Source organism: Fundulus heteroclitus, chromosome 3 (assembly GCF_011125445.2).
Source record: "Fundulus heteroclitus isolate FHET01 chromosome 3, MU-UCD_Fhet_4.1, whole genome shotgun sequence".
In the NCBI taxonomy this organism is placed as follows: domain Eukaryota; kingdom Metazoa; phylum Chordata; class Actinopteri; order Cyprinodontiformes; family Fundulidae; genus Fundulus; species Fundulus heteroclitus.
In genome coordinates, this window is record NC_046363.1 from 28,469,635 (window position 1) to 28,497,474 (window position 27,840).

Here is a 27,840-nt window from a genome sequence, read left to right on the forward strand (position 1 = left end):
TTCTGAGTAAATAAATGCACAAAATGTTTCCAGAGTCCAGCCTGAGCAGAGCATACTTTCTTCAACCACTGTACCTCTTTTGTTTAAACCCCTGACCGCTTTCTGAGTCTGTATCTAATCAAGTCCCCATTATCTCCCCCTCGCTGGGCTCCCTCATTCCCCCAGCCTGACCTTACATGGAGAGGTAAAGGGGTTGATGTCATTGAATGAAGAATGCTGCAAGAATCCAGAGAGAAAGGAGAGAGCCGGAGGAAAAGAAGAAGGAGGGGGACAAGGAGAGGAGGTCTGAAGGGACCGTTTATGAACACATATACAGAAAGAGAGAGAGAGAGAGAGTGAGAGAGAGAGAGAAAGAGACGAAGAGACACAGAGGTGCTGTTTACGCAGAAATACACAAGTCCTGAGCCAGAGTCAGACGAGAAAGAACTTGTTTGGGAGGATGGTGTCATTCCTTTTCCAAGCTGAAAAGCACAGGGGGAGGGTCTAACAACCGGAGAGAGGAAGAGAGAAAGAGAAGTTGGCGTTACAGACTCAAGCTCCCAAGCTCTTACTCATTCTGGGGCCGAGAAGCGGAAAAAGAACAAAAGGAAGAGAGAGGGGAAGTTCAAGGGAGATCCTTACTGCAGCTGTCATAACAGGGTAAGCTTTTCTGTTGTAAATCATTAAATAGAATAGGAACTGCTGTCTTATGGATCAGACAGCAACAGCTTACCTAATAAGGTAAAGCCTTTTGTCCGCATTGGAATGGTGCAGACTTTCAGGTTGTGAATATGTTAATGAAACGTCACCTTTGTAGAATGACAGCCACTTTCTATTTACCTCCAGGCAGCATTATCTGATAGAAAGTACCGGGTGGTGGCGATACTAGTGGTGGGTAGTGTTCCCTGGACTACCTGTCTTTTCAGTGGATATCAACAAATCACCCATAAAATGTTGCGTAGTCTCAGAGCTAAGGCAAGACATTTTTGTAAATATTCAATAAGCTTTGCTAGTTTTTCTACTGACATTTGCTCACATAATAAAAATAAAATAAAATACAGTTACCTGTTACTCTTTTGTTTAACAAGTGGCACTTTTGCCCTCTAATAAATACATTTCTGAAGCAGAAGTTGACCACTGGACCAAACTAGTTAATGACTATGTCATAAAAGTTGACTTGATGGTGTTCAAACCCTAACATGGTAACTTTTTAACACCAATTCTGCTCACCTGTCTAAATGTGGAAGAGTCAACCAGCAGCACCTTTCATTGCACTACTTTACAAGCTGAAGCTTTTTTAGTCATACTAATGAAATAGTGAAACTAAATGTAAACTAGTTAAACCTGCATATATTTTAGATGTGTCCTCACTAGTAAACTAGTAATCTAAATTTTGTCAATAGTGTAACCTTTTGGTTCTACAAGTCAGTTATCTGTATTTCTAGGTTATGATTGTTGATGGTGTGCACATATAAGGATCAGTGGTAAAGTAGCGGACAGAAGTTGCATCACCTAGTTACCATGTTTGTTAACGTCATTGTTGACTGTTTGGTTTAGCGGGCAACTAGTGCATCAGAAAACCTACAAGTTGGCATTTCTGAGATAATAGAGTGGAAATATGGCTTTACTGCTTTAAAATAATTATGTCATGGTTTGACTTATCAAACACTTTTGCCTGCAATGCTATTCAGTGCCAGAAAAAAAATGAAAATGCTATTTTTGTATCACCCACACAGAATTACTGTCTCATAAATTTCAAGCTTCCTTTGTAATATTCACATCTAAACGTATAACAGCGCAGTTAAGCTCTGAACAGTCTGTGTTTTATGTTTTTTGACTAGATATTATAAAATATGCCCCCTAGTTGCGCCAAGATCTCAAACAAGTTTTCTTTTGTGCGATTATGATGCTTACATTCCCGCGTTCTCACAGTCTAACCAGAGTAGTGGGACTTTTTGCTCCAGTTTGTTGGAAATGGGTAGGACAAAGCGTAAGAATGTCTTTTTAGGAAAAACATTGAAGTGGTGTGAGCAAATAACTGTCCAGTTTCTAGTAGAACCAGGCGAAGACCTCCCTTAAGGGTATAGAATAATATACACAAACGGCCTGCCATACAAACGGGGTGATGGACACCGACGATAAGGCATGGCTACGCGGAAGCTTCAACAGGAAGGCCAGTTTAAAAAGCAGTAAGAAAGAAAAGAAGTTGTAGAAGCTAGACAGCTAGCGTCTGCAGCTGGATTTAATAACAGAGAACGTTGACAATTAAAGCAGATGTGAGCGCTGTGACTTTTCCATATGAGGTAAAGGGAGGGGGGGAAAAAACGGGGCGGTGTTAACCCACCGAAACCGACTGACTGACCCACACAGCGTGAAACGTGGTGGGGTGTGTGCAGCCTGGAGAGCGGTCCGACCTGCTAACGTTACTGTAGGTGTGGGGAAAGAGAGAAAAGAAAAATAGAACCAGAGGTGAGTGGTCTGTCGTTCTTCGGACTTCGGTTCAAATGTACCGTGTGAAAGAAGGGTGGACGTAGTTAACGGTCATTTACGGGTGTTTTTTGTTTTTTCTTCTTCTTCCTAACGTACGCCGAACAGTAACGGTTGGTTTTAACGGTTTAAACCGCTGGGACGTTGCGTTAGCTCTGCTAGCCGGAGGTCTGCTGCAGCTAAAAAAAAAAAAAAAATTGTCGCTTTTTACATCGTTTAATGGCTGCTCCTGCTCATCAATGTGCTCGACGACCAAGCTTTTGCTACCAGCTGCCTGGCAGGCGCATCGGTTTGCTGTCAGGTTAATCCATCCAGGGGTTGTTGCTGGCATACATCCGTCCAGTGAGACGTTTTAAAACGCTTTAGCTGAGTCCTATAATTTATCTATAGGCCGGCGCAAATAAGCCAAGCTGTATTAACTGCAATCACGTTTACCGTTTATATTCATTTTCTGTCAGTGTCATTAGTAGGATCGTTTTTATAAGGAAAATGTCTATGATTTTTAGCTATGTCACTTCCTGTCAACCTTAATAGCATAGCGCTATACTTCTTTATTTTTTTCTTTTTTAAATGGATGTTTGGTTATGAGCAAATGAAGACCAGCTATATATGTGATTTCTGTTTCTTTTGCCTGATCCCTTCAGGGGGGTTTCATTGCAGAACCTCTGCATCCCATCTCCCTCTATCCCTGCAGTACTACACCCACAAACCTTTTCTGTGGTCTTCCCCATTTTGCAAAAAGATTCAGAATCTTTTTATCAATTAAAAATCCCCCACATGCCTCCTTTTTGGACATGCTCAAACATCACTTCTCCAAATTTATCTCCAAATGTATAATTGGCTCGTTTTTTCTTTTCGGTTCCGTTGTTTGTCGCTTCGAGTGAAAAACTGATTTAGACTCTGTAGGTAACCCATGGTGTGTAGTTGTTCCTGGAGCCTTAAATGGAAAGGCTTAAAAGCATGAAAGAATCGCTTTAAACCATTATTAGAAGGGTTACAGTGAATGCTGCTTTATAGATTTTTATTTTTAAGACAGCCTAAGAACAGCATCGCCTCCACTTCCCTTGTTAATAATCAACTTCTGCCTAAATAACGCTCAGTCAAATGTGACGAGGGGTTTAAAGGTTCATAAACTAGTATTTGCTTTATGCTTAATGAGTATAGGGAGAAAGCATTGATTTGGCCTCCCTTTAAAAGTCTGAAGCTATGCCTTTAACCTGCCTTTGCAGATTCTTCTGACTGTTTTTGTTTTCTGTCACCATCTCTAAGAAACCAAAGATCACAGCGGCTCTCAGCCACATCTCGAAAACCATCTCGTTCCGTTTCCTTCGCAAAGCCTCCCTGACGTTCGTTGTTGCTTTGGCTCGTTAACCCCAAACTGTTTAAATTATTATTAAAAGTGGAAAAAACTTTTTTTTGTTCTTAATTTTTTTTTCACTGCTCAACCACAAGCTAAACACAATATTTGAATGAAACAAGCCTGCTTTGACTGATTTCATAATTTTTTGTTGAAAAGGGATCTGTTAATCATTGTAGATCTGAAAATATGGCCTTTAGGTGCCGGTATTATGTTTAAAGTGGGTTTGCCTACATATGGAAGGGAAGAGAGTTGCAGCAGTGAGATAATGAGATTTTATTTGTTTTAGAGTTTATATAATCAGAGTTTATTACCAAAAACTTTCAGGAATCTCATTATAGCATTAAGTACCGGTCAAACTGTTTAATACATAGACTTGTTTGTTTGTTGCACTTTATGTTCAACAAGGATTGATGTCCAACTCGACAAGCTGTTCTCTTGAATAAGAATATTCTGATTAATAAAAACAGTAATATTTCTTGTTTTTAAATGGCCATTGCTTACAAACGTCTTTATCTACAGGTAATTTTTTGTTGCTTGTGGTTAATGCAGAGAAAAGTCTAAATTAAATTGCCATTAGGGTTGATATGTATCACAACTCGGATTTTTGGCAAAATCGTACAGCCGTATATGGTTGTGTTTAGCAAAGTTTCATAATTTGTTGCGCCCAAGTCTGCTTTTCAGTGAAAGTCACTGGATACTTGTGCTCCTATTTACTCTAAAAAAAAATTAAATAAAAAGCAAAACATTGTTGATAAAAGGTGAACATGAAAATGACCCCTTGGCCGCACTTTGGACGCCTTTAATCTGCAGCGAGAGTGCGAGGAAGAATGGTCGAAGCGCTCTCACCCACTGCCTGCATGCTCCAACCTTGTGAAATGGTTTAGAGAAGACGAAGAGCTACCCTGTTGTACAAAGGTATAACAGCAGTGGGTGTGGCACTAGTGATTTATATGGTATTTATACATAAATATACTCGATCAAAAGTAGTTTTCTCATGTTTAAGTTTGAGATTCCTCCGCTCCGCTAAAGGAGGAATTTTAAGGCTTTTTTAAAAACTTGTGTATCAGGGACGATTTTATTAAGGAACAAAACACATTTTGTAGAAAATGGATCTTTTAATTGATTTTAGAGCCCAAACACAAATAGTGTCAAAGATACAGAATGCTAATTTATATGGATAATTGTTTTTTCTTGGCCCAAGTCTGCGTCTGAGTCAAAGTTCCTGGAGGTTTGTGGTTCTATAAATGAAATTAAGATGGATGCAGAAACCTGGTTATTGAATGAAGAAAGTTTCACCCAGAGAGAGTGTGTAAAGCAGAATGGTCAAAGATTTCTCTCCTTGTAACGTAAAAAATAAAATAAAAATGGTCTAAAACAACCTGCTGTGGGTGGAAGGTCAGATTTGAGGTTGGGTGGGGTCGCCTTTCGTACTGCCCAGTCTTACATGCTTACTCTTCCATCCATCTGCCACTCATTCTCCCACTTGGAATCACTTTTACCTCTACCGACATTTATTCCTACCAGTCATGGTTAGAAAACACGATTGAAGATTTCTGAGAATCTGTCTGAGATCAACATCTGAGCGATCACTCAGTTGCAGAATAGGCCGCCATGTTGGAGTCGGTCCCTCTTAGCTACAGATGTGGTTGTTTCATTTTAGGTAAAGGGAGTGCATTGTGACACATGCTTAGTTACACCAAGCAATTTTTTTGGCCGCTTTTTGTGTTTTATAGATTCTTTCTTCAAGAGAAGCAGTCAGAGTTGCCTAATAAAAGGCTCATCAAGAGGCCGTATGGGTGTAGTAAATGAAGGCTTTACCCTGCGTGGTTTAAAGTGACCATTGTAAAAGCGTCTCTGGTCTGACGTTTTGTTTAATCTACTGTCAGGGTTGACACCTGGTTGTAAATGGAGAACAGATTTCTCACAACTCTTTGACCCATAGTTTGCCTGTGGGTCAAAGATGACTGTCCAGAGAGGTTTATGGTTTCTGCTCAGGTGTGGTGTAGTTCCCGCTAAACGAAGAAACAGCTAAAGCACGGAGCGCCTAATCACTTCATCACCGTTACACACAATAATTTTTTTGTCAGCTCCAACGATGTCGCACCTTTGCTCTCCTTGTGTCCAACGTTTATGATCAATTTCCAAATAGAAATGTTTGGGGGGGGGGAAATGAAGGTTTTGCAGGACTTTGAAGTGAGAACAGGTAGATTAGGGGGGATTCAAGCATTCAAAGATGAATTGTTTTCTAAAAGGATTGCTCCAGTGCAGAAACTGTTTAAGAACATCTTACCTTGAGAAGCTTCTGGTCTTAGACCTGTGAGTCAATTATAAAAGCATTTTTTTTTAAATGAAGGGTGAACAGCTGCTGTGTTTATGACCAGTGTGACGAGGAATTCTCCTTAATTGCAGCCTCCATGAGTCAAAACACACAAGTTATTTCCCATCGTCCCCCTGGATCAAAGCGCTTCTTGTCTGCTGCTTGGAGTTAGTCTGCTGGTATCTTGTGACTCTGCGTTTGGCCTTCATTACGTTCTGTGTTCCTGTAAGCACACTGGGCCGTTGTGGCTGGAGGGTAGCCGGTGTTACGGGTTTGGAGATGTCCATTCAGTGAGCGTGAACAGGAGCACCGTGCATGCACACAATCCAGCCCCGCCCCCCCCTCCGACCGGTGAGACCAGGCTCTAAAGGGTTGTTTGTCCCTGAAGTAGCGACCCCCGGCCTAGACTGGCTTCCCCAGAAACCGGGTGTGCTATTAATGTTAGAACAATGGGGGAGGATTCACCGGCAGCCCACGAGTCGCTGATACTGGAAGGAATAAGGAAGGAAAATTCCAATTTACTGGAACATTTCTTTCTACTTTTTGTTCTTATAATGGTGTGTTCAGGTATACATGTTTGGAAGGAGCATTAATGATTCAAGAATCACTCTTTTTTTAGTTTTGTGTTGCTGAACCTGGCTACTATATTACAAAGTTTTTTATATTTTACTTTGACTGTAAGAGCAAGTTTGCTGACAAACATTGTGTTTGGTGAAATTTTAAACTGTTTGACCCTTTCGTCCTGTCAGAACCGGTGTAGCAGCAGACCCACTTTGCTCACTCTCAGCTCTGCCCAAAACTGTTATGGGACCAAGATCAGGACTTTGTAATGGCTTTTCCAAATAATTGACTTAGCTGTCTTTACGCCGCTTTGGTGACTGAACTGGGGTTATGCTCTCTGTCCCTAAGCGCTTGGAAGACCCATATGTGAGCAAGCTTCGACTTCTTGGCTCGTCTTTTGACATGTTGCTTCAAGATTTCCACATGATGTTCTGACCTCACAACGTCCCTCCTGCAGAGAAACGACCCCACTACATCATTCCACCGCCCCGTATTTCACATCTAGATGTTGCTCTCTGACTTCCGAGCTTCTCTTTATTTTCCCACACATGTAAAACTGGCTCTTTTGGACAGACGCCTACATTTTTTCGTACGTCGCCACAATTTAGGGTCCTTGTGCTAGAATGCATGCACAGGCTCTCACCTGGCTCTTCCTGTTGATTTTGAACGGCGTCGTCCCGTTCTTTTGCGCTCGTTCTGGAGGCGCGACGCACACTTCACACCAAAACGGGTCCGTCTCTAGGACGCAGAACGTCAGACGCCTACAAAGCCCTGACATCACCGTCCGGGTTTTCTTAAGTCATTCAAAGACCTGCTGATCTCTGTTTGTGTAAACTGCTGAATTTAAACAGCGTAATTAAAAAAATAGAAATCTTACTCTACTTTTTCAGGAATTTGGCAGATGGAAATTATTCAGGTAATCCCAGATGACCTAAAAAAAAACAAAAGTTTATCCGTCCATTGTTTCTACTCTCTTATCCGTGCGGGGTCGCAGAGAGGGGGGGCTGGTGCCCACCTCCAGCGGTCATGGGTTCATTTTGGATCCAAACCTCGTTGAGATACAGTTTCTCTAGTCTGCAGAAAGCGCCTGGCTCTGCGGGTTCTGATGGGGGGGGGGGCCTTCAGTAAGCCACTTGAATCCATCCCCCATTGCAGCTGTAGGGTCACTATGATTGAATACAGTCTCGAGTGATGTCATTCAGTTCAAGTAGTGGGTGAGACTTGAATTACAGGCTGAGGAAGGAGATTAGGGAGGGGGAAAAAAAATTTGCTCCGCCGCGGAACGTTAATCTGCATCTCCAGTTGTAAAAGGAAACCGCAACGTCAGACAGTTTCTGTTCATTGGAGGGCTAAAGACAACAGAGTAGAGCAGGAAAGATACTAGGAGAGTCGATTAGATGGAGGCAGGGAAGTCAAAAGACCTCGGCGATGTCATTGAGCTGCTGCAGCAGACATGTTCTTCAGCAGAGGGTCTCCGCTCAGGCATCAGGTTTCACCATGGATTGGTAGGACAGTCTGGCGCTGGGAGTCTGGCTGATCCCTCCGGACTGCATCATGGTGGGGGGGGGGGATGAAACCTGGCCACAAGTTGTTGTTGTTGAATAATTAAGAGGACTTTTGTCTCTCGGAGACAAAGAGGCTTCAGTGCTCCAATTACAGGACCGAATCACAGTCGGTACTATCCCCGTTGAGCACTCTCCTATAATAGATTTAAGTGTTCTGGCTCGAGCACGCTGTTGATAGGCCTCTTCATTTTAAATCGAGTAGGTCTTGATACAGAACACATTGGCAGCCGCTTTCCAGGTTGGTGCTCAGCGTCTGTCCTCTTTCTCTTTATTCATTTCACCTTTTTCTTTCTCTTTTTCTTTAGTTTTGGCTTTTTTGACAAAATGATTTAAATGTGTTCATTCTGTAGAACTATTAAGGATTAACCAACGTTTTCCTCACTACTATCTTTTCCTATTGTCAGTGTCTCCGTCACTTTCCATGAGCTTTAAGGATGTCGATGGCTAAAATCTAATTTTGAAAAAGAAAAAAGTGAATGCACAGCCATTGAAATATGACGACTAAGTTGCTATTGTGATTCTTAAGCAGGCTCAATGTTGGAACGACAACTGGGACTCGATGAATTGTGCTGCTCTAGTTTTTGATCTAGACATGTATGCATATGCACTTAATACTTGGCCTGGGCTCCTGGGTTCTGCTGAGCTGTCCAGGAAGCCCAAGTTGCTTTAACGACGGTCTTCAGCTCGTCTACATCGTTGGGTCTGGAGCCTCTCATCTTCCTCATGACAACGCCCCACTTATTCTCTGTGGGGTTCAGGCGAGGTCAGTTTTCTGGCCAATCAAGCTCAGGGATGCCCTGTCCATCCAAGCAGGTCTTTAATGGTTTTGACAGCGTAAGAAGGGGCCAAATCCTGCTGGAAAAGAAATCGGCGTCTCCATAAAGCTCGTCAGGTGAGGGAAGCATTAGCTTATTTAGTTAAATTTAATGGGACGCAGACTTTTCTAAGTTTATAGCAACTCCTATAGAGTGATCTAATGTCTACTTACAAATAAACATCTGGAACATGTGGAAATAGTTAAAAGATGGCATTATAAAAAAAAAAAAACTTTCGTGTTGTGCTAAAAAATAAAAGGGTCTGCTCCTTATAAAGGTCCGGTACCCTAAACAGGTGAAAGTCATGAATGCCTTTGCGTTTATTGAGGAAGTATGGAGTATATTTGCTCTTGTAATCACCTTGGAAGTTCCTCATTATCAGTAAGGCTGATGTAAGGCTCGGTGTTTGGTCCAGTGTTTAGACTGGAGCAAAAGGCGAGTATATCCAGATTAACATGATGTGAACTGCCCTGTTTCCAGATGTTTAATTCCTGAGTTAAAAACGCCTCGCTGTCACGGAAAGATGCAAACTAAAGTACCATCTTTTCCCCCCAGTCTAGCCATTTAATTGGTCATAAATGGTTCTGCACGCTCCAAAAATGTAATTTGGACATGCAGGGATATTTTTATTTTATTTATTTTGAAATATATGTTTTGTGTTAAAGTACTGGGGTTAATTTTCCGTTGCAACCTGGTGCTGTGTATTTTGGGATGGTTTCCGTACAGAGCTGCTAACTAGTGGAGATTTTGGAAAAACAGTGCTTAATTGCATATGGTAAAGTTTTTAAAGTTTAAAAAAATATATATATATATTATTATTATTATTATTATTATTATTATTATTATTATTATTATTATTATTATTATTATTATTATTATTTTATTTATTTTAAATCAGATGAACAAAAAATGTGAAAGGGGAAAAACAGATTTTGACGAATCTGCCACTGGTTTGAAAAAGTGAAATCGCATAAGGAAATTTAGCATTTTTGTAGCCGTGTACATCATTTAGTGGTGTAGTTTAATTTCCACCATGTTTCATTGCGAAGCTGTAACACACTTTGATATTCAGGCCGTTTCTGGCTGAGGGTTTGCGGAGCTCACAGGGTTCATCTATCCATGATTCATTAAGGAAGTCTTACCCAATGTCTCAACTCAGTGCATCAGCTGATATTCCTGCGAAACATTGTTGGCTTTGGCTTGGACTTATATGGTTAAGATAAATGTTGACCGGAGGAAAGCTGACGCAGAGAACAAACTGCTCTCGGCGCGTGTTTTGTCTGCAGCAGCAGAGATTAGCCTCAGAAACTTTTGTCTCGTGAGAACGCGGAGGAGTCGATGATGTGTCCCATCAAAAAAGAACGAGGATTAAAAAAAAAAACACACTCTGGTTCCTTTTAGTTTTTACCAATTTACTGTTTGCTTCCTTTAGGAAGAGTATTTTCATGGTCCTGACTCTGTTTCCCTACGAGAAACGTGTGATAGTAATGTATTTTCTTCTGTTTCCACCTTCTAAGCACAGGGGCACCTTAAGATGACAGCTGTCCTGAACCGCTCCAAAATAAACCTATTTGGCCTGAATCGGACACTTTTCTTGTGGTGCAACAAAACTGGGTTCAGATCTTTTGTGGAAGTTTTTGTTTTGTCTTTTGTCATGTTTTCTATAAATCCAGTATTGACACCCCAGTGGTACCAGTACAAACTTTCATGGACGTTTTCAAGTAGTAAGTGAAACGATGAACACCAACCCCTATGCTGTGCAATAAAAGCTTCTTTTTTTCTTTTCTTTTTTTTACTCAGAAAGTATATTAATCTCTCCAGCAATTTCTTTTAAAAATGAATGAGTCATATGTAAGGAAATCGTCCAGTTTCCTGAGCAGATGTCTGCCGAAAGGGTCAAGATAGGCCGACCGTAGCAACACCCCTTGCTTCTGGATGAAGTTCGTGCACAAGTGTTCTTCACTGCAACGTATTCAAACTTTACAGGATCTCTGGAAAGCGCCACCAAAATGGCGTCGACGTTTGCTTTAACCACTAGCGCGCGTGGTGTAAATATTCGTGCTTTAACCGAGACTGGCTTGAAAATGTTCTGACGGTTAGTACCGATCGTCCCTTGTGGAAAGTGGCTGCTTTATCGCAAAGCTTACCGTCGCTGGGCGTTATGACGCCGTAAACCGCCTGCTGCTACATTTGTTAATCCTCTCTGGGATCTAGGATTTTATAAGCCAATTAAAGACCGTTTTCACACAATTTTCTCACTTCGCTGGAAGCTGTGCTCAGTTATTTTGTTTAAGTAACTCTATCCTGAAAGTCTTGTTCATATTTCCTTTTTGTTTTATTGTGCTTTTCCAATTAACCTTAGTACATATTTAAGACGTGGGAAGGCATATTACTTCAACGTTAGGTTTTTAAAGAGACTCTTTTCTTTCTAGGGAATAAATTAAAATGAGTTACTAATGTTTCAGCTCAGTTAATGTGAGCAAATATTTAGTTGTAAAATGCAACAAAGAGGAAAAAAATCTTTTGAAATGAAGAATAAATAGCTGCTTTGACTAGAAATTCTCCTTAATTGTGGCCTTCGTGAATCCGAAACACACAAGTTATTTCAGATCGTCCCCCCTGGATCAAAGCATTAACTGAAAAAAAAATAAAAAAATGCTGCATTCCCGACATCTCTTCATAACGTTTTTTTGAGTTGTGCTGGTGATGCGGCCTCTAAAGCTGGTATGCATTAGTGTGCAGTTTGTGTGCCAAATGTTTCACTGATGCGTCATCCCCGCTGATCTCACAGCCAAACGCCTGACGTGTGTATCCTGCATTCGTCCACCAGGAAATGTTGCTTTAATCTTTTGGGAGGTGGGAATAAAGGAGTAGTTTGAGCTCGTCTTCAGTCTGCCACTGTGAGATGACTTAAGTAACCCTGCGTGTTTATTTGTTGCTTACTCTGGGTTTTTTTTGTTTTGTTGATCATCAGATAAAGCCACAAAATGGAGAACTCCAGCAGCAGCAAGCCGCTTGTGGTGACGTCATCTCTGAACTTCAAAGTCACCACTCCGTCTTTCTACAACCAGCCCAAGAAGTTCGCCTCCGTGGCTCCGCCGAGGCCCAAAAGCCAGACCCCTCCTTTAGCTCCATCACCGACACCCCTAGGGACCGCTGTCATTGGCCGGGTTGGGGACCTGCCTCCACCACCCTCATCGCTCTCTGATGGTATTTGCATTATTTAAGCTTGTGTTTTTTAACTGTTGCAGCAGCTTTCTGCAGTTCTGTGACATCTTAAAGCAGTTCTTTGTGTGATTTGGTAATTAACAGAACATGTAAACATTTGTAAATACACAGGAAGATTACAATAGACTTTAAATGCCAGAGGGTGGGGAATAGGACAACTGCAAGTTAAAACGTGTCTCCTTTATTTTATTTATTTTTATCCTTTTTGCGCTCTGTGACATTTCCATTCTGTAAATTCTGGGCTGTACTATAAGTTTCCTTTTGTTCTGTTTGTGCTTGTTTTCCAGTCTTATGTTGGCAACGGTTATTTATATGGAGAATAATTTGCGAATGCATGCAGTTTGTGGTGGAAGCCGAGGGCTTGCACTGCTCTGCTAATGTCATTAACCAGTCACTAAACACAAAGTTCCAGGCATTCATTGGACACTCACATTGTCTGGCCCAACCCTGCTGCTGGTAGCAAACTCCTACAGTCAGGTATTATGGCCTAGAAATGCGTCAGCCACAGGTTCGATAGTGAGAACAGAAAGAGGAAGGTCCTCTTCTAGCGATTTCATTTCTGGTTGTTGTCCAGACTATAAAAGGTTTTGGGTTTTTTTATTTTATTTGTGTTTGCAGTGAACATGCTGAAAAGCTTCTGTTAGAAAAGCTGTATTGCCTTGAATATTTCTCCAACTTTTCAGATCAGTACTTTCATTTTGATTTTACCCTGCCCACTTCTCTTTGTTACGTTTAAACCTGTTAGTTTGACATTGAATTAGATGGCCTAAAAATTGCGAATACTTTTTTTTTTTTTTTTGCCTTGTTTTAATCATCCCCTCTCATCCTTATCAGACTTCCCACCCCCTCCTCCTCCTCCTCCAGTGGATGATGATCTGCCAGCCCCTCCCCCTGAATGCAACATCCCACCTTCTGCCTCTGATGCCCCAGCTTTTCCTGCTCCACCTCCGGTGGCTGATGACCTCCCCCTCCCAGCTCCCCCTGAGGAGGTTGCCTGTCCACCCAGCTGTCCCTCTCCCCCTCCACCCCCTCCACCTCCACCTCTTCCTGCCTCCAGTTCCAGTTTTCCAAATGCTGCTGGGAACTCACTGGTGAGTCACATTGCTTCAATCACTGCTGCCTGCAGATTAACCAGAGATTTTCTGTTTTTTGAAGTTACCCCCCCACCCACAATTTATTTAAGACTACAAATGGAAGATTGTATGGAAATACATTCTGAATGCATACATAGTCTTTAAATGAACAGATTGTTAAACACTTGATTAAAAGTCAAGTGAATTGAAAAACATCACTAAACCAGGAAATTAGGATGGAAACAAAAGGTATCCATAGATATGTTGAGCTCATACTAAATTATCCAGTGATTGTTTAACTGGCTTAAGTGTTCATACTCTTTGAACCATTCCACTTTTTTCACTTTACAACTACAAACTAATGTATTTTATAGATGCTTTATGTGATAGACCAACACAAAGTAATGCATAGTTAAGTTAAAATAAATAGTACCTGGCTTTCAGAGGTGTTCACAAATATCTGAGGTGAGGTGTGCATTTCTATTTCCTCTCCGTTCTGAGTCTATATTATCCAGAATCGCCTTTTTCCAATATTAAAGCTAGCTAGCAAGACTAGGGTTGTCAAGGTAATTGATGCCTCGGTATGATCCATGTTAAATATTTCTTTATTTATATACATCTAAAGGTCCCTTGTTCAATCCAACCAGAACGTTCTCTTGGTCTCTCCCCAAAGTAAATACAAACGGGTTTATATTGAGGATTTTATACAGTTGTTTACACCTTGATGAACCATTCTAGACACCATATAACATCTGGTATTAAACGCTGTTTTGTCCAACAGGTGTTTACAGATATGGTCGAGTGACCTTAGAGGAATCACAATCGTTTTGATGTGACATGCAAGTGTTTCAAACCATCATTAGGTAAAAGGCTCTGTGTGCTGTTTATACAGAAACTTAAATTATTACGTTTCATAAATATCATTATTTTCTCCTTCACACCAGCAGCAGTGTTGAAATAAAGGCTTAGCCTCTCCACTCCCTGTAGCTTCTCCGTAATAATTATCTGCTGCTGCTGGAAGTTTTAAACTCTGCTAACATGTGGAGAACAGCCAGAGGAAAACGTATGCAACTCTTTAGCCAACAAGGCAACGACTAAAAGCTTCATTCCGAAGTTTTCCTTGCTAAGACTACAACACTGATGTTGAAACCAACTTAAAAGGCTCAGTAAAGCTCCTGTATCTGCAGCAGTGAAGTAATAAACCTAAGAAACTATAGCGACTGCCCTGCTGCTAGATGATCCCCGAATTAAAATATAATGCAAAGTTACCTGAAGGGCAGAAATTGTACAGCGCTGCTGCTAAACACGTTTCAGTGGAGCAGATCCTTGTTTATACTGAGAAAAATATGCTGTATGCACCAGATCCACGTTTGGTTTGAAACATAATTTATTTTTGAATAAAAGGATCCTTTATTTGTCCCTCAGTAGTAAAATTTATGAATATTGTCAGACCAATAGAAGCACATTGTGTCACACTAAAGATGGGCAATTATAATAAAAATAATTGTAGAACTGAAGGAAAGGTACATACTTACATAAAGGACATTAACACTTAGTGTTTTCTTGTCTACTGTTTTGCCAAACAGGCTAGTGACACCTAAATTATATATTTATCTTAAAGACAGCTGAATTGTCCCCTGCTTACTCGGTTTTGCCCTAATTAAGAAAGTCAAAATTTTCTTATTCTAATTAATCATATTTTTTGCTCTCAACCAGAAACAACCCTGTGCCTTAAAAAAAAAGTGCAGCAGTATCGAAAATCATATAAAATATTTTTCTTAGTATCGTATCGAATTAAACATTTTAGTATCGTGACAGACAACCCTACTATAGACTAATATTTCTGCCCCATTCTTCTTCACCAAATAGCTGAAGCTCAGTCAGATTGGCTGGAGAACACATTCTGTGTTTCAAAACCCAAAATAGAATAACCAAATATTACCAAGACTAAAATGAAACCTGTACAGTTGATTGTACGTAATACAAATGATTATTTTCAGTTTTACCTTTTTATTTGCGACTCAAGAATTAGATGGGGTTTTTTTTTTCCATTTGAAAATGAACAGTTAAGGCATTTTAAAATAAGTACTATGATATTCTATTCGCCAGTGGCTATATTCATCCCACTCACCTAATGTCATGGTTAGAGCTGCTGCTCCTCAGCCAGGCGCCTGATACCCGCTGGAAGACATGTTGTTGCCCCTCGCAGCTCATTTTCCACATTAGTCATCAAGTGTTAGGCAGAAGCTGATTTTTGCCAGAGTCGGCTTAAAGTGCTGCTCACTGCAGTATGTTTTACCAAACAGAGATACGAGCTTGAGTGCATGTCTCCTCAGGTTTGGAAAATCCTCCATGCTGACACGCTGTTTGTAAAGGTCCAGCAAAGGGAAGCTGTTGTATTTGGCTTTGAGTTTAACGAAGCTTTGAAGCTCGATGATTTCCAGTCGGTGGTTGTCCGGCGCATCAGATGGTTCCACATTAAATGGCGTTGCAGACATGTCGAGTTCCTTTTGTTTAATTTTCACATCGTGAAATCGTTCATCAAAAGCCTTGGATTAGTTTTGCACTCTAACCAGAGTGTCCGCTTGTTACAGCAGCCTTTTGCTCTTTAAGATAAGGGAATTGTACAATGTCGCTCCAGCCTAAACTTCCCTTCAGATGTCTTCACGTGTGAGAGCAGAGAAGTGAGAAGCTGGATGTTCAGGTCCGACGGGTGCTTGGTCATGTCCACCGTGACGATCAGATCAGAGCCACTGGTTAACACTGAGCTTCACAGCAGGTTTCCCCTTAATCTCCAGGATCTCTCTGACTTCTCCCCTCAGATAATATTATCGCTCAAGCATGTTTGCACGACTCGGCCGTCGCACTTCACAACGGTACACCAGATTTCTACGCTCCGACTCCAGCTCAATGAGCAGGAGACAGAACGGACGACCCTCCGCTTTCGAAGTTCACAATGGAAACACTGACATTTGTCATATTCAGGGAACGAGTACACGGCTTCTCTTGATGCACAAGGCAGTGATGTACAACTAAAACGGCAGGATCGAGACCGAGGCGGCTCATTACATTTGTAATTAACGCAGTCGAGCATTGCTGGAGCTCCATCAGTGGCGCGGCCGCTCAGCTTCTCAAACGGCTGTTCAGATTTGTTCCTGGCCTGGACTCGCTGACCCAGATCCTGGCTCCGATATATGCATTACTAATACTTTTATTTCACCTAGCTTTAAATATTTTATTTATTCTCTTGAAGTTGCGGGGGCGGGCTGGTCAAAAGCGTTTGTATTTGGTAGGTCCCCCGCTAACCGCTCTAAACCTTTCCATCGTGGCTCTGGCTGTTGAATTTCCTGCTGCAAGGTGAACCTAAGCCCCAGTCTCAGGTCTTTTGCATCCTGCAGTTCCTCCAGAGTTACCAAGGCTGTTCCTGGGACTGTCCCGCCTGTGGGTTAAGATGATGGCCACACCCTTGTACAGTGCCAGACTGTTTACAATTTCAGAAGATGGCTTATGAGCTGCTCAAATCTTAAGATATTGTTTTACTCCCTAAACCTGCTGTAAACATCTCCACATGGTCCTTGACCTGTCTGCTGTGTTCCTTGGCCTCCATGATGCTGTTTGTCTGTCAATATTCTCTGATGAACCTCTAAGGCCGTCACAGAACAGCTGTAATCAGTCCATTAGTCACACATAGGTGGACTATGTCAGGTATAAAAAGTAAATAGCATTTTCACTATAGGGTTGTCAATCCAATGTACCTATACTGTAGTCTAAATTGGCCAAAATATGGTAATATAAAAATAATTTTATAATAAAAAAACAGTTTTGTAGAGGAATTCTGTTACTTTATAGAAGCTGATCATTTGCAGAGCAGCTCATACCCTTTTTTAGTCCTGTGGGTTTTTTTTCTCCATATGATTCAGCCTGTGCTTATTGAGTCAGGGGTGCTTGAACTGCTTACTCAGTATTTCATCAAGTTCTGCAGAGGCCTGGTAATGAACCACTGTTTTATTGAAAGTGTGTTAAATCAGGAAAAGATCCAAAACATCCAAGATATTCTCCCTTCAGGACTGACGTTAGACCCCACCTTCCTAACCAGTTTTTTTTATTATTTGGTCTGTAGTGTTAAGTTATTTATGATGGCTGTTCTTGAGTCAATGGAGGTACTTTGTTGTAATTATTTTTTTCCTCTTTCTTTCCTTCGCCAGAGACAAATGGAGAAGCAGACGAGCTTTGACAAACAGCTCGATTCTTTGACCGATTTGTTGTCTGAGATGGAAAACAGAGGACCTTTCAATCCCAAGGTACGTGGCACCGCAGTGAGAACTTCTCTCCAACTCTTAGCAAACATCTGCGGCTGAGGTTTCACCTGCTGCAAAACTGAGGAGAAACAGAGGAGCAGTTGTACAGTTGGAAAGATAGCCGGAGTTTGACAGCGAAATGAGAATAAACCAAGTTTGGTCAGTGGAAATAGTTTGGAGATTTTCACTAGTCACTTATCCATCCAGGTTGAAAGCTAGCCTAGAGGTGACGCGCACACATGACTCACAGAACTGAAAGAGGAAAACCAACAAAAAGAAGTCAAGTTACTGGTGATTCATACCGAGAGGAGCTGCATGCAGAAAGCAAGAGCGATGCACACTGAGGCGAGCTGAGAGCAAAGGGTGTGATTGCGCCAGAATGTGCTGCCAGGGACTCGGTGAGAGGCCCATAAATGGAGTGTTTTATCTGACAGGGAGGTACTGAATCACAGCAGAATAACGTCAAAAGACAAATTAGTTCTGATAAACTCTTAACTGTGTATCAGGTTTAATGTAATAAAGGTGTCTGCTTGAAGTGTTTTTAGCAAGCCGTGTTTCTACAGCAGATATTTCCTGCCCTCTGCTAAGTTCTGATTGTGTCGGATTAAAACTTCACTCCACTTCAATATTAATGTTTTTTTGTGTGTGGCTTCTGTTGACATTAGAGTCTATAAATACAAGGATGTGTTGTTGACGTTCAACCGCAGATACCAAGTCAGTATTCGTCTGCACCAGCACCCAAGCCTTCAGGTCCTCCTCCAACTGCTCCCAAACCGGCTCTTTCCTTCCTCCCACCGCCGGAGATGGCGGACCGCCCCCCTCCTGCTCCCTGGGCCGAGGAACTCAAAGCCAGAACCAGCCCCAACGCTCAGCCGTTCACCAAGGCCCCCGCTGTGGCGCCGAAGTTCGGAGGCAGGATGACGACGTCCTCTTCCTCGCTGGCCCAAAAGATCAACCAGAACCTGAACCAAACGGCCACCGCAACGAACAGCGCGCCGAAACCTTCTCCTTCGACAGCCACCAGCTCGTTCCCTCCACCCCCAGCAGCGCCGCCCGCGCCTCCTGCTCCGACAAACAACATGGCGGCTCCTCCAGCACCCGAGCACATAAAGACTTCTCCGTTTGGGAGTCGGGTAAACGCGAACCAAAACCTTCCTGCTGCCGTGCCTCCTCCTCAGCCCAAGATGATGGCGTCTCCACCATCCTCCTTCAGCCAGCCAATGAAAACGAGCCCGGCGTCAACGGTAGGCTCCCGCTTTTTGCTTGGCGTGTGCTGTTAAAAAAAAGCAATAGCAGGTACCAATACTGGATCCCTGGTTTTAAATAAATTCATCATTTATTGCAGTAGCATACTCTCACACTGAAAAATGCTGTTTTTTTTTTTTTTTTAGATATTGGCCGATTCTTTTTGTATAAATTACCATTTTCCTCGTTGTAGATCATTGCAAGATAATTTAAGGTCCTCATCCAGCATTGTTAATCCCAGTTTTAGTTGTTTTATTTCTGTTGCTGTAGATAAAGGTGCATTTAAGTGTTAATTATAACCAAAATTAGAGTTTATGTCTCGTGTTTTCCTAAGACGTTGCAGCCCCGAGAACGGGTAGGTTTCTGCAGAGAAAACTCTGGTCACTTCAGCACGTTTGGCATCTTATTAAATTATCTTAAAGGAAGAGTTTAATGGAAAATATAGCGGTTTTGAATCAATTTCAAACCTTGGTATACATTGGTACTGGTATAAATTCTTCATTAGAAGTTGAGCTGTTCTGTATGTTATGCTGCATTTTATAGATAGTGATTTTAAAGCTTTTTACACATCTTTACCAGGCGTGCCAATAGTGGTTGAGCTTGCTTTTCTTTAGTTTTTAAGAGCTATAAAGGATTTCCAGGCAATGACCATATTAAAAAACTCCTTGAGCAGGAATTCAGTTGTGTTGTTGTCGCGATGCATGAAACGACCAAAGTACTGTATGCATATTTCTTTGTGCTTTGTTGCGGACAGCCATCGCCTCCTGGCCCGGTGTCCGTTCCCGGCGGCGGCGTGCCTCTAAGCATGAAGGAAGTGGAGGAGCTGGAGAAAATGACCCAGGACTTCATGAAAAACATGGACAAACAAGCCCCCATCATCACCTCCCCTCCGACGGGTACAGTAATGTTCCCCCTAACAGACACCATTGATCCCACCTCCGCCATCCTCCACCCTGTTATCACACAAAATCATTAAACACAACGTCTGCTTCACGCCATGATTCTCGCTGCTAATGGGGGATGAATAGCAGATGTCATTAAGGTTTTGATTAAATGTTTCAGAACCCCATCGAGCCCAAGGTTTATCAATATTTCCCTGATGAAATGAACAGGCTGTAACACTTTAGCATTATTTTTCAAAGCTACAAAAAAATGTTCCTGTCAGATGATTATAATATACAGTCTAAATTGTTTCACATGGTTTTTCATAGTGTTTAGATTATCGTCTCCATCTGAAGTGGTTCTTTATGTTCTGCTGTTAGTTTGACTTTCAAATGAATGTAAAATTTAAATATCTTTTGTCCATAAATCAAAAAGTCAAGAGTTGAAATTAACCCGTTTTATGAAGTTATTTCCATTAAATAAGGAATGCGGTAAACTCCAGCAGCGGGGATGAACAGCACATCTGTGTTAGTGAAGAATGCTGTTGTTGAACTTGTTTGTGCGTTGTCTTATTTTTTTTTTTCCCCCCCTCCAGAGGTTTGCGGGAAGTGTGGCGAGGCTCTTTCACGTACGCAGCCAGCAGTGAGGGCCATGGATAAACTCTTCCACTCCAACTGCTTCTGCTGCATGAGCTGCCATCGCCCCCTGCAGGGCATGCAGTTCTACGACAGGGACGGCTCGCCGCAATGTGAAGATTGTTATGTGGTGAGGAGTCACGGATTAATAAGCAGAACGAACAGATTAGTTGTTGTACCAGGCTGGAAGAATAACCCAATTAAATTTTATTTATATAGCGCCAATTCATGAAACATGTCATCTTGAGGCACTTTACAAAGTCAAGTTCAATCATATTATACAGATTGGTCAAAAATTTCCTATATAAGGGAACCAGTTGATTGCTTCAAAGTCCCGACAAGCAGCATTCACTCCTGGAGAAGTGTAGAGCCACAGGGAGAGTCGTCTGCATTGTACATGGCTTTGCAGCAATCCCTCATACTGAGCAAGCATGAAGCGACAGTGGAAAGAAAAACTCCCCATTAACAGGAGGGAAAAACCTCCAGCAGAACCGGGCTGAGTATGAACGGTCATCTGCCTCGACCGACTGGGGGTTAGAGAAGACAGAGCAGAGACACAACAAGACAGACAAAAAAGCACAGAAGCACACATTGATCCAGTAATCTGTTCTACATTAGATGGTAGTAGCGGGTGAGCCGTCTTCTCTGGATGATGTCACAGCTAACAGAACGCCAGACCAGGTGTACCTACTATGAAGAAAAAGAGAGAGAGAACAAAAAGTTAAAAGCTGAAATGACAACAGTCATTTCAATGCAATGCAAAACTGGAGAACAGTAGAACTCAGTAGAGTGAGAAAATTAGACCCTGATGTCCTCCAGTAGCCTATGCCTATAGCAGCATAACTATAGATGTGGCTCAGGGTAACATGAGCCACTCTAACTAGAAGCTTTGTCAAAAAGGAAAGTTTTAAGATTAGTCTTAAAAAGTACCAGGGCTTGTTGTTGGAAAAGTTTTGGCTTAACAAAGCTAATCAAGCTTTTAGGATCAGTTTCATCTCTGTAGAAAGAGCTAAATGTGCGGCATTTTACAAGTTTGCAGTTGATTTGTTCTACTTTTTTGCTTGTTAGAGTTCCCTGGCCATCTGCTGTCGATGTGGGGAGAGGATCACCGACCGCGTGCTGAAGGCCGTGGGACAGTCCTTCCATGCCCACTGTTTCCGCTGCAGCACCTGCTCCTGCGTACTGGAGGGCGCGCCATTCATCACCGACGACAACAACAATCCTTACTGCGTCCAGGATTACCACAGGTGCCTCCAGATTCAAACAATGACATGTTATTTGTTATGATTTTTTTATGTTTTTCGTGGCTCATTACATCTGGAGTGAATATCGCAGAAAGCAGCTAGAACAAGTTATCGAGCAGTACGTGAAGACATAACAATGATATCAGGGTTGAGTTGTGGAGCTCACAGTTAGGATTTTTACATTTCTTTGTCTTTGATGCATTTAAGTTGAGTCATTTGCTGATGTGGAGTTCAGTCCAATACTACATTAAAACCAATTCAATTATATAACTGAACACACGCAGCTACAGTCTTCTTTGAATGCAGATTTCTTTCTCGCCCAGATTACTTGGTTATAGAGCTGTGCTGGCACGTTTAATTCGGTTTATCGATGTAGTGGTGATTCAAAACCTCTCAAGATGCTTCGCTAAACACACAAACAATTATTATACACAAATATAGTCAGTCCAATCCAACCGTGAGATGGATTCAAAGCCTTATGAACAGTGACGTTAGCTTTATTTAGCAATTTTCTCTGTAAGGAAGCCCTGATGATTGCATCATGGCTTTGCAGCAATCTCTCCTCCTAATCGAGCATGTAGCAACAGTGGACGGTTGAATGCATTGAGACGTTAACTGTGCATCAAACTAGAGCTGGGCATTATATTGGGATTTTACAAATGCAGAGATTTCATGCAGAGATTTCTTTAAAAGAGACTATATCGTTTGTATCGAGGGGGTCTATGTTGCGTTATAATTATACTTTTATGTATTCCAGTAGGTTATTTTTCAGCTGCTTCTCATACTTATCTACAGCTGTTTGTTAAAAAAAAGGACCTGTTTGACATTTGGGTTAAAGCTTTGATTCAAGGATGCCTTTTTATAATCACTTTTTCAACAGAAAAACATATTCAGCCGTAAAATATTATTTTATATGATACTATTTCTGGTCCATGTTGGCCAGTCGTACATCAGACTATGATACTGAGCATGGATCCAACAACGCTCCACCCGTCCATTGTCTATAGGTTGGCTGGGGCCCGTCTCCAGGGATCATTGGGTCAGAGGCGGGGTACATCCTGCAGAGGTCACCAGTCCATCACAGCAAACAGACACACTGGATAAACTAATGCCTCAGAGCAATTTAAAGGATGATGGGAGGAAGCCTGAATGCCTAGTGAGAATTCACCCGTGCACAGGGAGGACATGTCAACTCAATGCAGAAAGACCCCAGGCCGGGATTTAAACCCATGACCTTCTAGCTGGGAGGTAGCAGCGCTGCTAACTGTGCTGTTCTATGGAGATGGTGGAAAGTAAAAACTCTTTTTAACAGGAAGGTGTATCTGCAGCGACTGAGTGGCAATATGACAAAAGAAAATGTACAGGAGCTCTGGTCCTGGTGTTTTTAATATCACTTGTTAGTTTGTAACTGTTTTTAAAATCATTATTTGCTTTTAATTTTCCTTTTTTTTCCTACATGTTAATCCAACAGTTTTTTTATTTTCATGTGCTTTTATTCTGTTTTTCTTCTTAATGTTTAAATCACGTAAAGCACTTTGCATTGTCCTTTTACTGAAATGTGCTATACTAATAAATTTGCCTTTTGATTTGTGTAATAACTAGGGTTGTCACGATACTAAAATTTCAAACTCAATATCTATACCCACGAAAATATTAGATACTCAATACCATTTTCAGTACCACCTGGATTTAAAAGAATAATTAAGGACATGAAAAAAATGTATTAACATGAAAAACTCGCCTTTTTCAACCTCAACATGGGACATGCTTTCTCAACAGAATCACAAATCCTAAGTGCCAATAAATGCTAAATAAATAACCCAAATACAGCACATGCCTAGTAGCATGCTATCGACAGCTAATCACAACATTAATGAGTAAAATGTTTAATGTATTAAATTAGGAACGGGAGCTTTAATTTATTAGCCTGTCGTAATTCATCATGAAGGCCAGGGTGTCGGTTCTTGAGATGTTTGGCCACGTTTGTTGTGCTGCTTGACTTCTTTGCCACCACTTTAACTCTGTTTGCTGTTTGCAGATCTTTGGGTTTTCCTTCTTCGTTTGTATCATATCCTAAAATATCCAGCATTGATACCTGGTTTTCTTACCGTGAACTACAGCTATATTATGAAAAATTGCTTTGTCATCGATCAAAATGTTCAACTGGTGTGAATAAATTAATCGTCATGCAACTCCCCGTGGCAGACTGCTCTGTTTTAATGAATCAAAGAGTTAGGAAACAATTAAAACCTATAAAGGAACAAAATGGTGACGAGGTCAAATGACCAGCAGCACCCTTAAATAAATTTAGAGTTATGCTTTGATGGTTGTAAAGTTTTAATGAAGCGTTTCAGCTGCTCTCGGTGCAGTCCTGGAATACCAATGACGGAAACAGGAGTCAGTGCTCTTCCTTTTACTCTGATTGTCTTTGAGTTTGTTTGGAAAAACTCAGATTCTTTACAACAAAATGGTGACAACACGTTTTCTAAGGCCTGCACGTGGAAAGATGTCCTTTTAATCGGCAGCACAAGTTCCAGCTGCGTGTCTCACTCTGGGTCCGACTGACAAAAGGTCCCCGGGTTTAATCAAGGAACCCAAACGCCTAATTATTATAAAAGCCCCGATAAGGATCCAGAACCAACACCTGGGATTGGATGAGGACGTCCCTTAGTTGAGCTTAATTCTGCTTTTAAGGATTACTGATGCAATTAAGTTTTCCTGAATTGGATTTGATCCTTTACAGGGTTCCCGTGGATCCTTAAAAAGTCTTAAAAGGCATTGAATTCTGTGATATAAAACTAAGGCCTTAATTGGCATTAAAATGTCTTAAATCAGTCTTTCTTAGGTCTTTAAAATTGTTACCAGGTCATATATAGGATTTAGTTTTTGTAATCCTTACCAGACAGTAAAATAATTGACACAATTATATATATTTTTAATTTACCGAATGGCTCAATGTAACTATTATTGGTTCCGTCCCGATAGCGGAACCAATAAAAACTGTTGCGGCCGGACCATAGCTGCGAAAAAGAGTTGGCACTGATTATGTTGTGGTTTTTAATAATGATTTATAGTTTATTTTAGTAGGGAACAAAACAAAGTTTGTGCATTCAGTTCAGTAGTTATTAAAAATATATCTGTAATTTGTGTGTTTTTTAGCTTTATTCCTATATGGAATGTTTTTCAAAATTTTAAACATGTCTACTGGGCCACAAAGTAATGGTTGATGTTAAAATAAACATTTGGGGGAAGTGATCGCAACGAGGTTTATCTTGTTTATCGTGAAGTTGGTCTTAACTTTTTATTTCAAGTGGCATTAAAAAGTCTTAAAAAGTCTTGAATTTAACTTCCCTCATGCTGTAGGAACCCTGCTTTAACTTGTGCCGTTCAGTCAACATAAGCGACACGTTTGTTTTGGTTGTTTTAAATTTGACTCTTTCTGTGAATCTATGAGAACTGACACCCTCTCTCTCTGTCAGGCGTTTCTCTCCTCTGTGCGTGAGCTGCAATGAACCCATTATCCCGGCCCCGGGCAGCGAGGAAACGGTGCGAGTGGTGGCCCTGGACAAAAACTTCCACCTCAAGTGTTACCGCTGTGAGGTAAGTCGTCCAGGAACCGACGCGGCTCTCTAGACGGACCCATATTCTAGAGAAAGTTGATGCACGCCTGTGTTTGTCGCTCCGCAGGACTGCGCTCGGCCCCTCTCCATCGAGGCGGACGAAAACGGCTGTTACCCACTGGACGGCAAGATCCTGTGCATGAAGTGCCACACCAAGCGGGCCAAGCAGGCCGCGCAGTGATCGGCCGCTGCTGCATCTCTCAGTTAGACTATGAAACCAAATCCAAAAGCACAGGATCAATTCAGCCGCCGACTTGCCTTCGCAACTGGGCTTTGTGTATTTTATGTGCGCAGGTGTTTGTCTGTGAGAATGTATTGCATCGATTACAAAAGAAAAACAAAAGAGTATGTTTGCATGCAGGTTTAGTGTAGTGTTCTTCTCGATCTTTGACCACTTTATCCAGTGCAGAGGTAATGTACTGCACTGAATTTAAGCCCCTCGCATATAAATGCAGATCTGCAAAGCTCCAGTCATCCATCTAGCTTTTTATCGTGTGTTTACTACAGCATAGTTTAATGTGCCAAATCAATGTTTACGCAACTATTACAGCAGAACTTGCACAAGAGCCATCTGATAAATCTAAGGTTGCCTTTCTCTGTCTCTTTCCTTAAAAATTGTAAATAAGACCAAGAACTGAGTTGTTTCCATTTCTAGACCTTTGTCTGGTTTCTTTGCCTCTTCGCTTTCTTAACTATGTGTTTGACGGCCGATTCGTTAGAGATGCACCGATCAGAAATTCGTGGCTGACTTCCAATCTCCGGTTTTTGTGAACCTTTGCTGATTTTTTTTTTTTTTTGTGTGACTCCAGGTCTTTTTAAGAGCTCCAATGAACAGCATTCAAAACAGTTTCATCAAGCCTTCCTGCTGTGATTGGTGGTAGTTGATTTAGATTTGTCACAGTCTCTGATGGGGCTGTTGCTGGAAAACAGGACTGTATGTACTTAAAATAAAGGCAGGATGATTACAGTTCAAAGTATCTTTAGTATCTTATGAAAGCGGTTAGCGCCGTTAGTATGGTTACCTTTTACTGTCTCTTGAGGGTAGTCCCTAGAAAACCCAGATCTTTAACTTCACTCTGGGATTTTTAAACACCAGGACAGGGGCTGGATGCTCAGAAGAATAGATTGAAGCAACTTTACTGTAACACATTAAGGACTCCTGTTATCTACTTAGGTTGGTTCTGTGTCAGATTGACTTTGCCAATTTGATTAAATGTTCCCAAGGCAAGAACAAATTGACCTCCTGCGTCAGAAAGCGTTTTTTGTATTTGAAAGCTGGGCCCGTCTTAACTTTCTCTTTGGTGCTTTTGTTTCCATTTTAAAACACCTCACTGATGCTGGACACACCAAAGGGGATCATTGTTACCGCCACCCGGCAGCGCTGTGGTGTGATGCATTCACTGATCAGAAAAAAAGATACGATTTTTATGGTCTCCAAGAGCCCTGACGAGCAGAAAAGAGGCCGGCCAATTTCTCGGTGCATCTCTAAGATTTGTACTATAGAGCAAGAGGCATCAACAACAGGATCCTTAAGACATTGTCCTTGCAAATGCGATTAATGATGCTTTCCTGCATAAAAAAAACCAAAACGCTTGCATCAACTAATTTACTCTGCTTACAGGAACTGAAAAGCGGGGAGTGTTGCTTTGAGCTTCTGCCGTGTGAATTTCTCCGTTTTAAGGCATGCGTTTGACCTGCGTCTCTGCTTTCTCTTTAGTTAACGACGCTGCTTATAAGGGCATAATTACAGCACATATATATAGATCAGAACCAGTGAGAGAGTATTTTTAAATGCATGTTTTTTGAGGAACAAATGGGCAAGCACAGATTCCCTTAGCTGCAGGTCAGATTTTTTTTTTTTTTATAAAGCAGATCGGTTATGTCGGCAGTTTGGACGAGAACAAGGACCTGGATGTTTTCTTGCACAGTGCCATAGTGAACTTTATGTTCTAGTTTCGCTTCGACTCAGAACAATCCCTGCACATAATCATTTTTAAATGAAAAGACAAATAGATCTATAGAAGTTTTAATAGCAGGCATTTCTAAAAAAACAAAAACTAAAAAAAAAAAAAGTCTTTAATGTAATTTATGGATCAAATGTTTAAAATGTGTGTCTGCCAGCTGGACAAGTGAACTGTAAAGGCAGTTAGTTTTCAGAAATGTGTCTAAGCAGATGACAGAATGAAACTAAGTAAAACGGTTAGATTAGATTTAATGTTTGGCATTCATATCGTTCTATTATTGTTGTTAATACCACTATTCCTGTCATTCAGCCTTTTATACTTGAGTTTTTTCCTGTTGTTACATTACTCCTACCTTACTGCAATGTCTCATTGCTAGAATTCCATACTTTCTAATGGCAGCGCTCCTTTTGCAGTACCTCAGCGTATTTCGTTGTGTTTTCCATGAACCCTGTGTGCCGTGGAAAATAAGTACCGAGTAAGAAAATCGTTTTTTTGCGCTTGAATTGAGCCTGTTGTGGCGAGACGCCGTAACGAACACAAGACGATGGCGATGCATGCTTTCCTCCT

General features: G+C 41.4%; 1 protein-coding gene across 2 annotated transcripts; it reads left to right on the forward strand.

The window, feature by feature from the left end:
* Window positions 1–341: 341 nt before the first annotated feature.
* zyx (zyxin) lies at window positions 342–27,374 on the forward strand. Of its 2 annotated transcripts, none has more exons than XM_036135124.1 (10): window positions 342–639; window positions 12,059–12,294; window positions 13,147–13,403; window positions 17,591–17,686; window positions 18,391–18,927; window positions 19,683–19,824; window positions 20,406–20,575; window positions 21,514–21,692; window positions 25,169–25,289; window positions 25,377–27,374. In XM_036135124.1, exons 2-10 carry the CDS (start codon window positions 12,072–12,074, stop codon window positions 25,488–25,490), a joined length of 1,839 nt encoding a protein of 612 aa, XP_035991017.1. In that variant the 5' UTR covers window positions 342–639; window positions 12,059–12,071; the 3' UTR covers window positions 25,491–27,374. The 2 variants fall into 2 exon arrangements, with proteins under 2 accessions (XP_035991017.1, XP_035991016.1); XM_036135123.1 differs by lacking the exon at window positions 342–639 and adding an exon at window positions 2,108–2,448.
* The last annotated feature ends 466 nt before the right edge of the window (window positions 27,375–27,840 follow it).

Coding starts and splice junctions, on each gene's coding strand:
- zyx (XM_036135124.1), top strand. CDS start 12,072: ATGGAGAACTCCAGCAGCAGCAAGCCGCTTGTGGTGACGTCATCTCTG. Junction 12,295..13,146: donor ACCCTCATCGCTCTCTGATG/GTATTTGCATTA, acceptor CATCCTTATCAG/ACTTCCCACCCCCTCCTCCT. Junction 17,687..18,390: donor GAGGACCTTTCAATCCCAAG/GTACGTGGCACC, acceptor GTTCAACCGCAG/ATACCAAGTCAGTATTCGTC.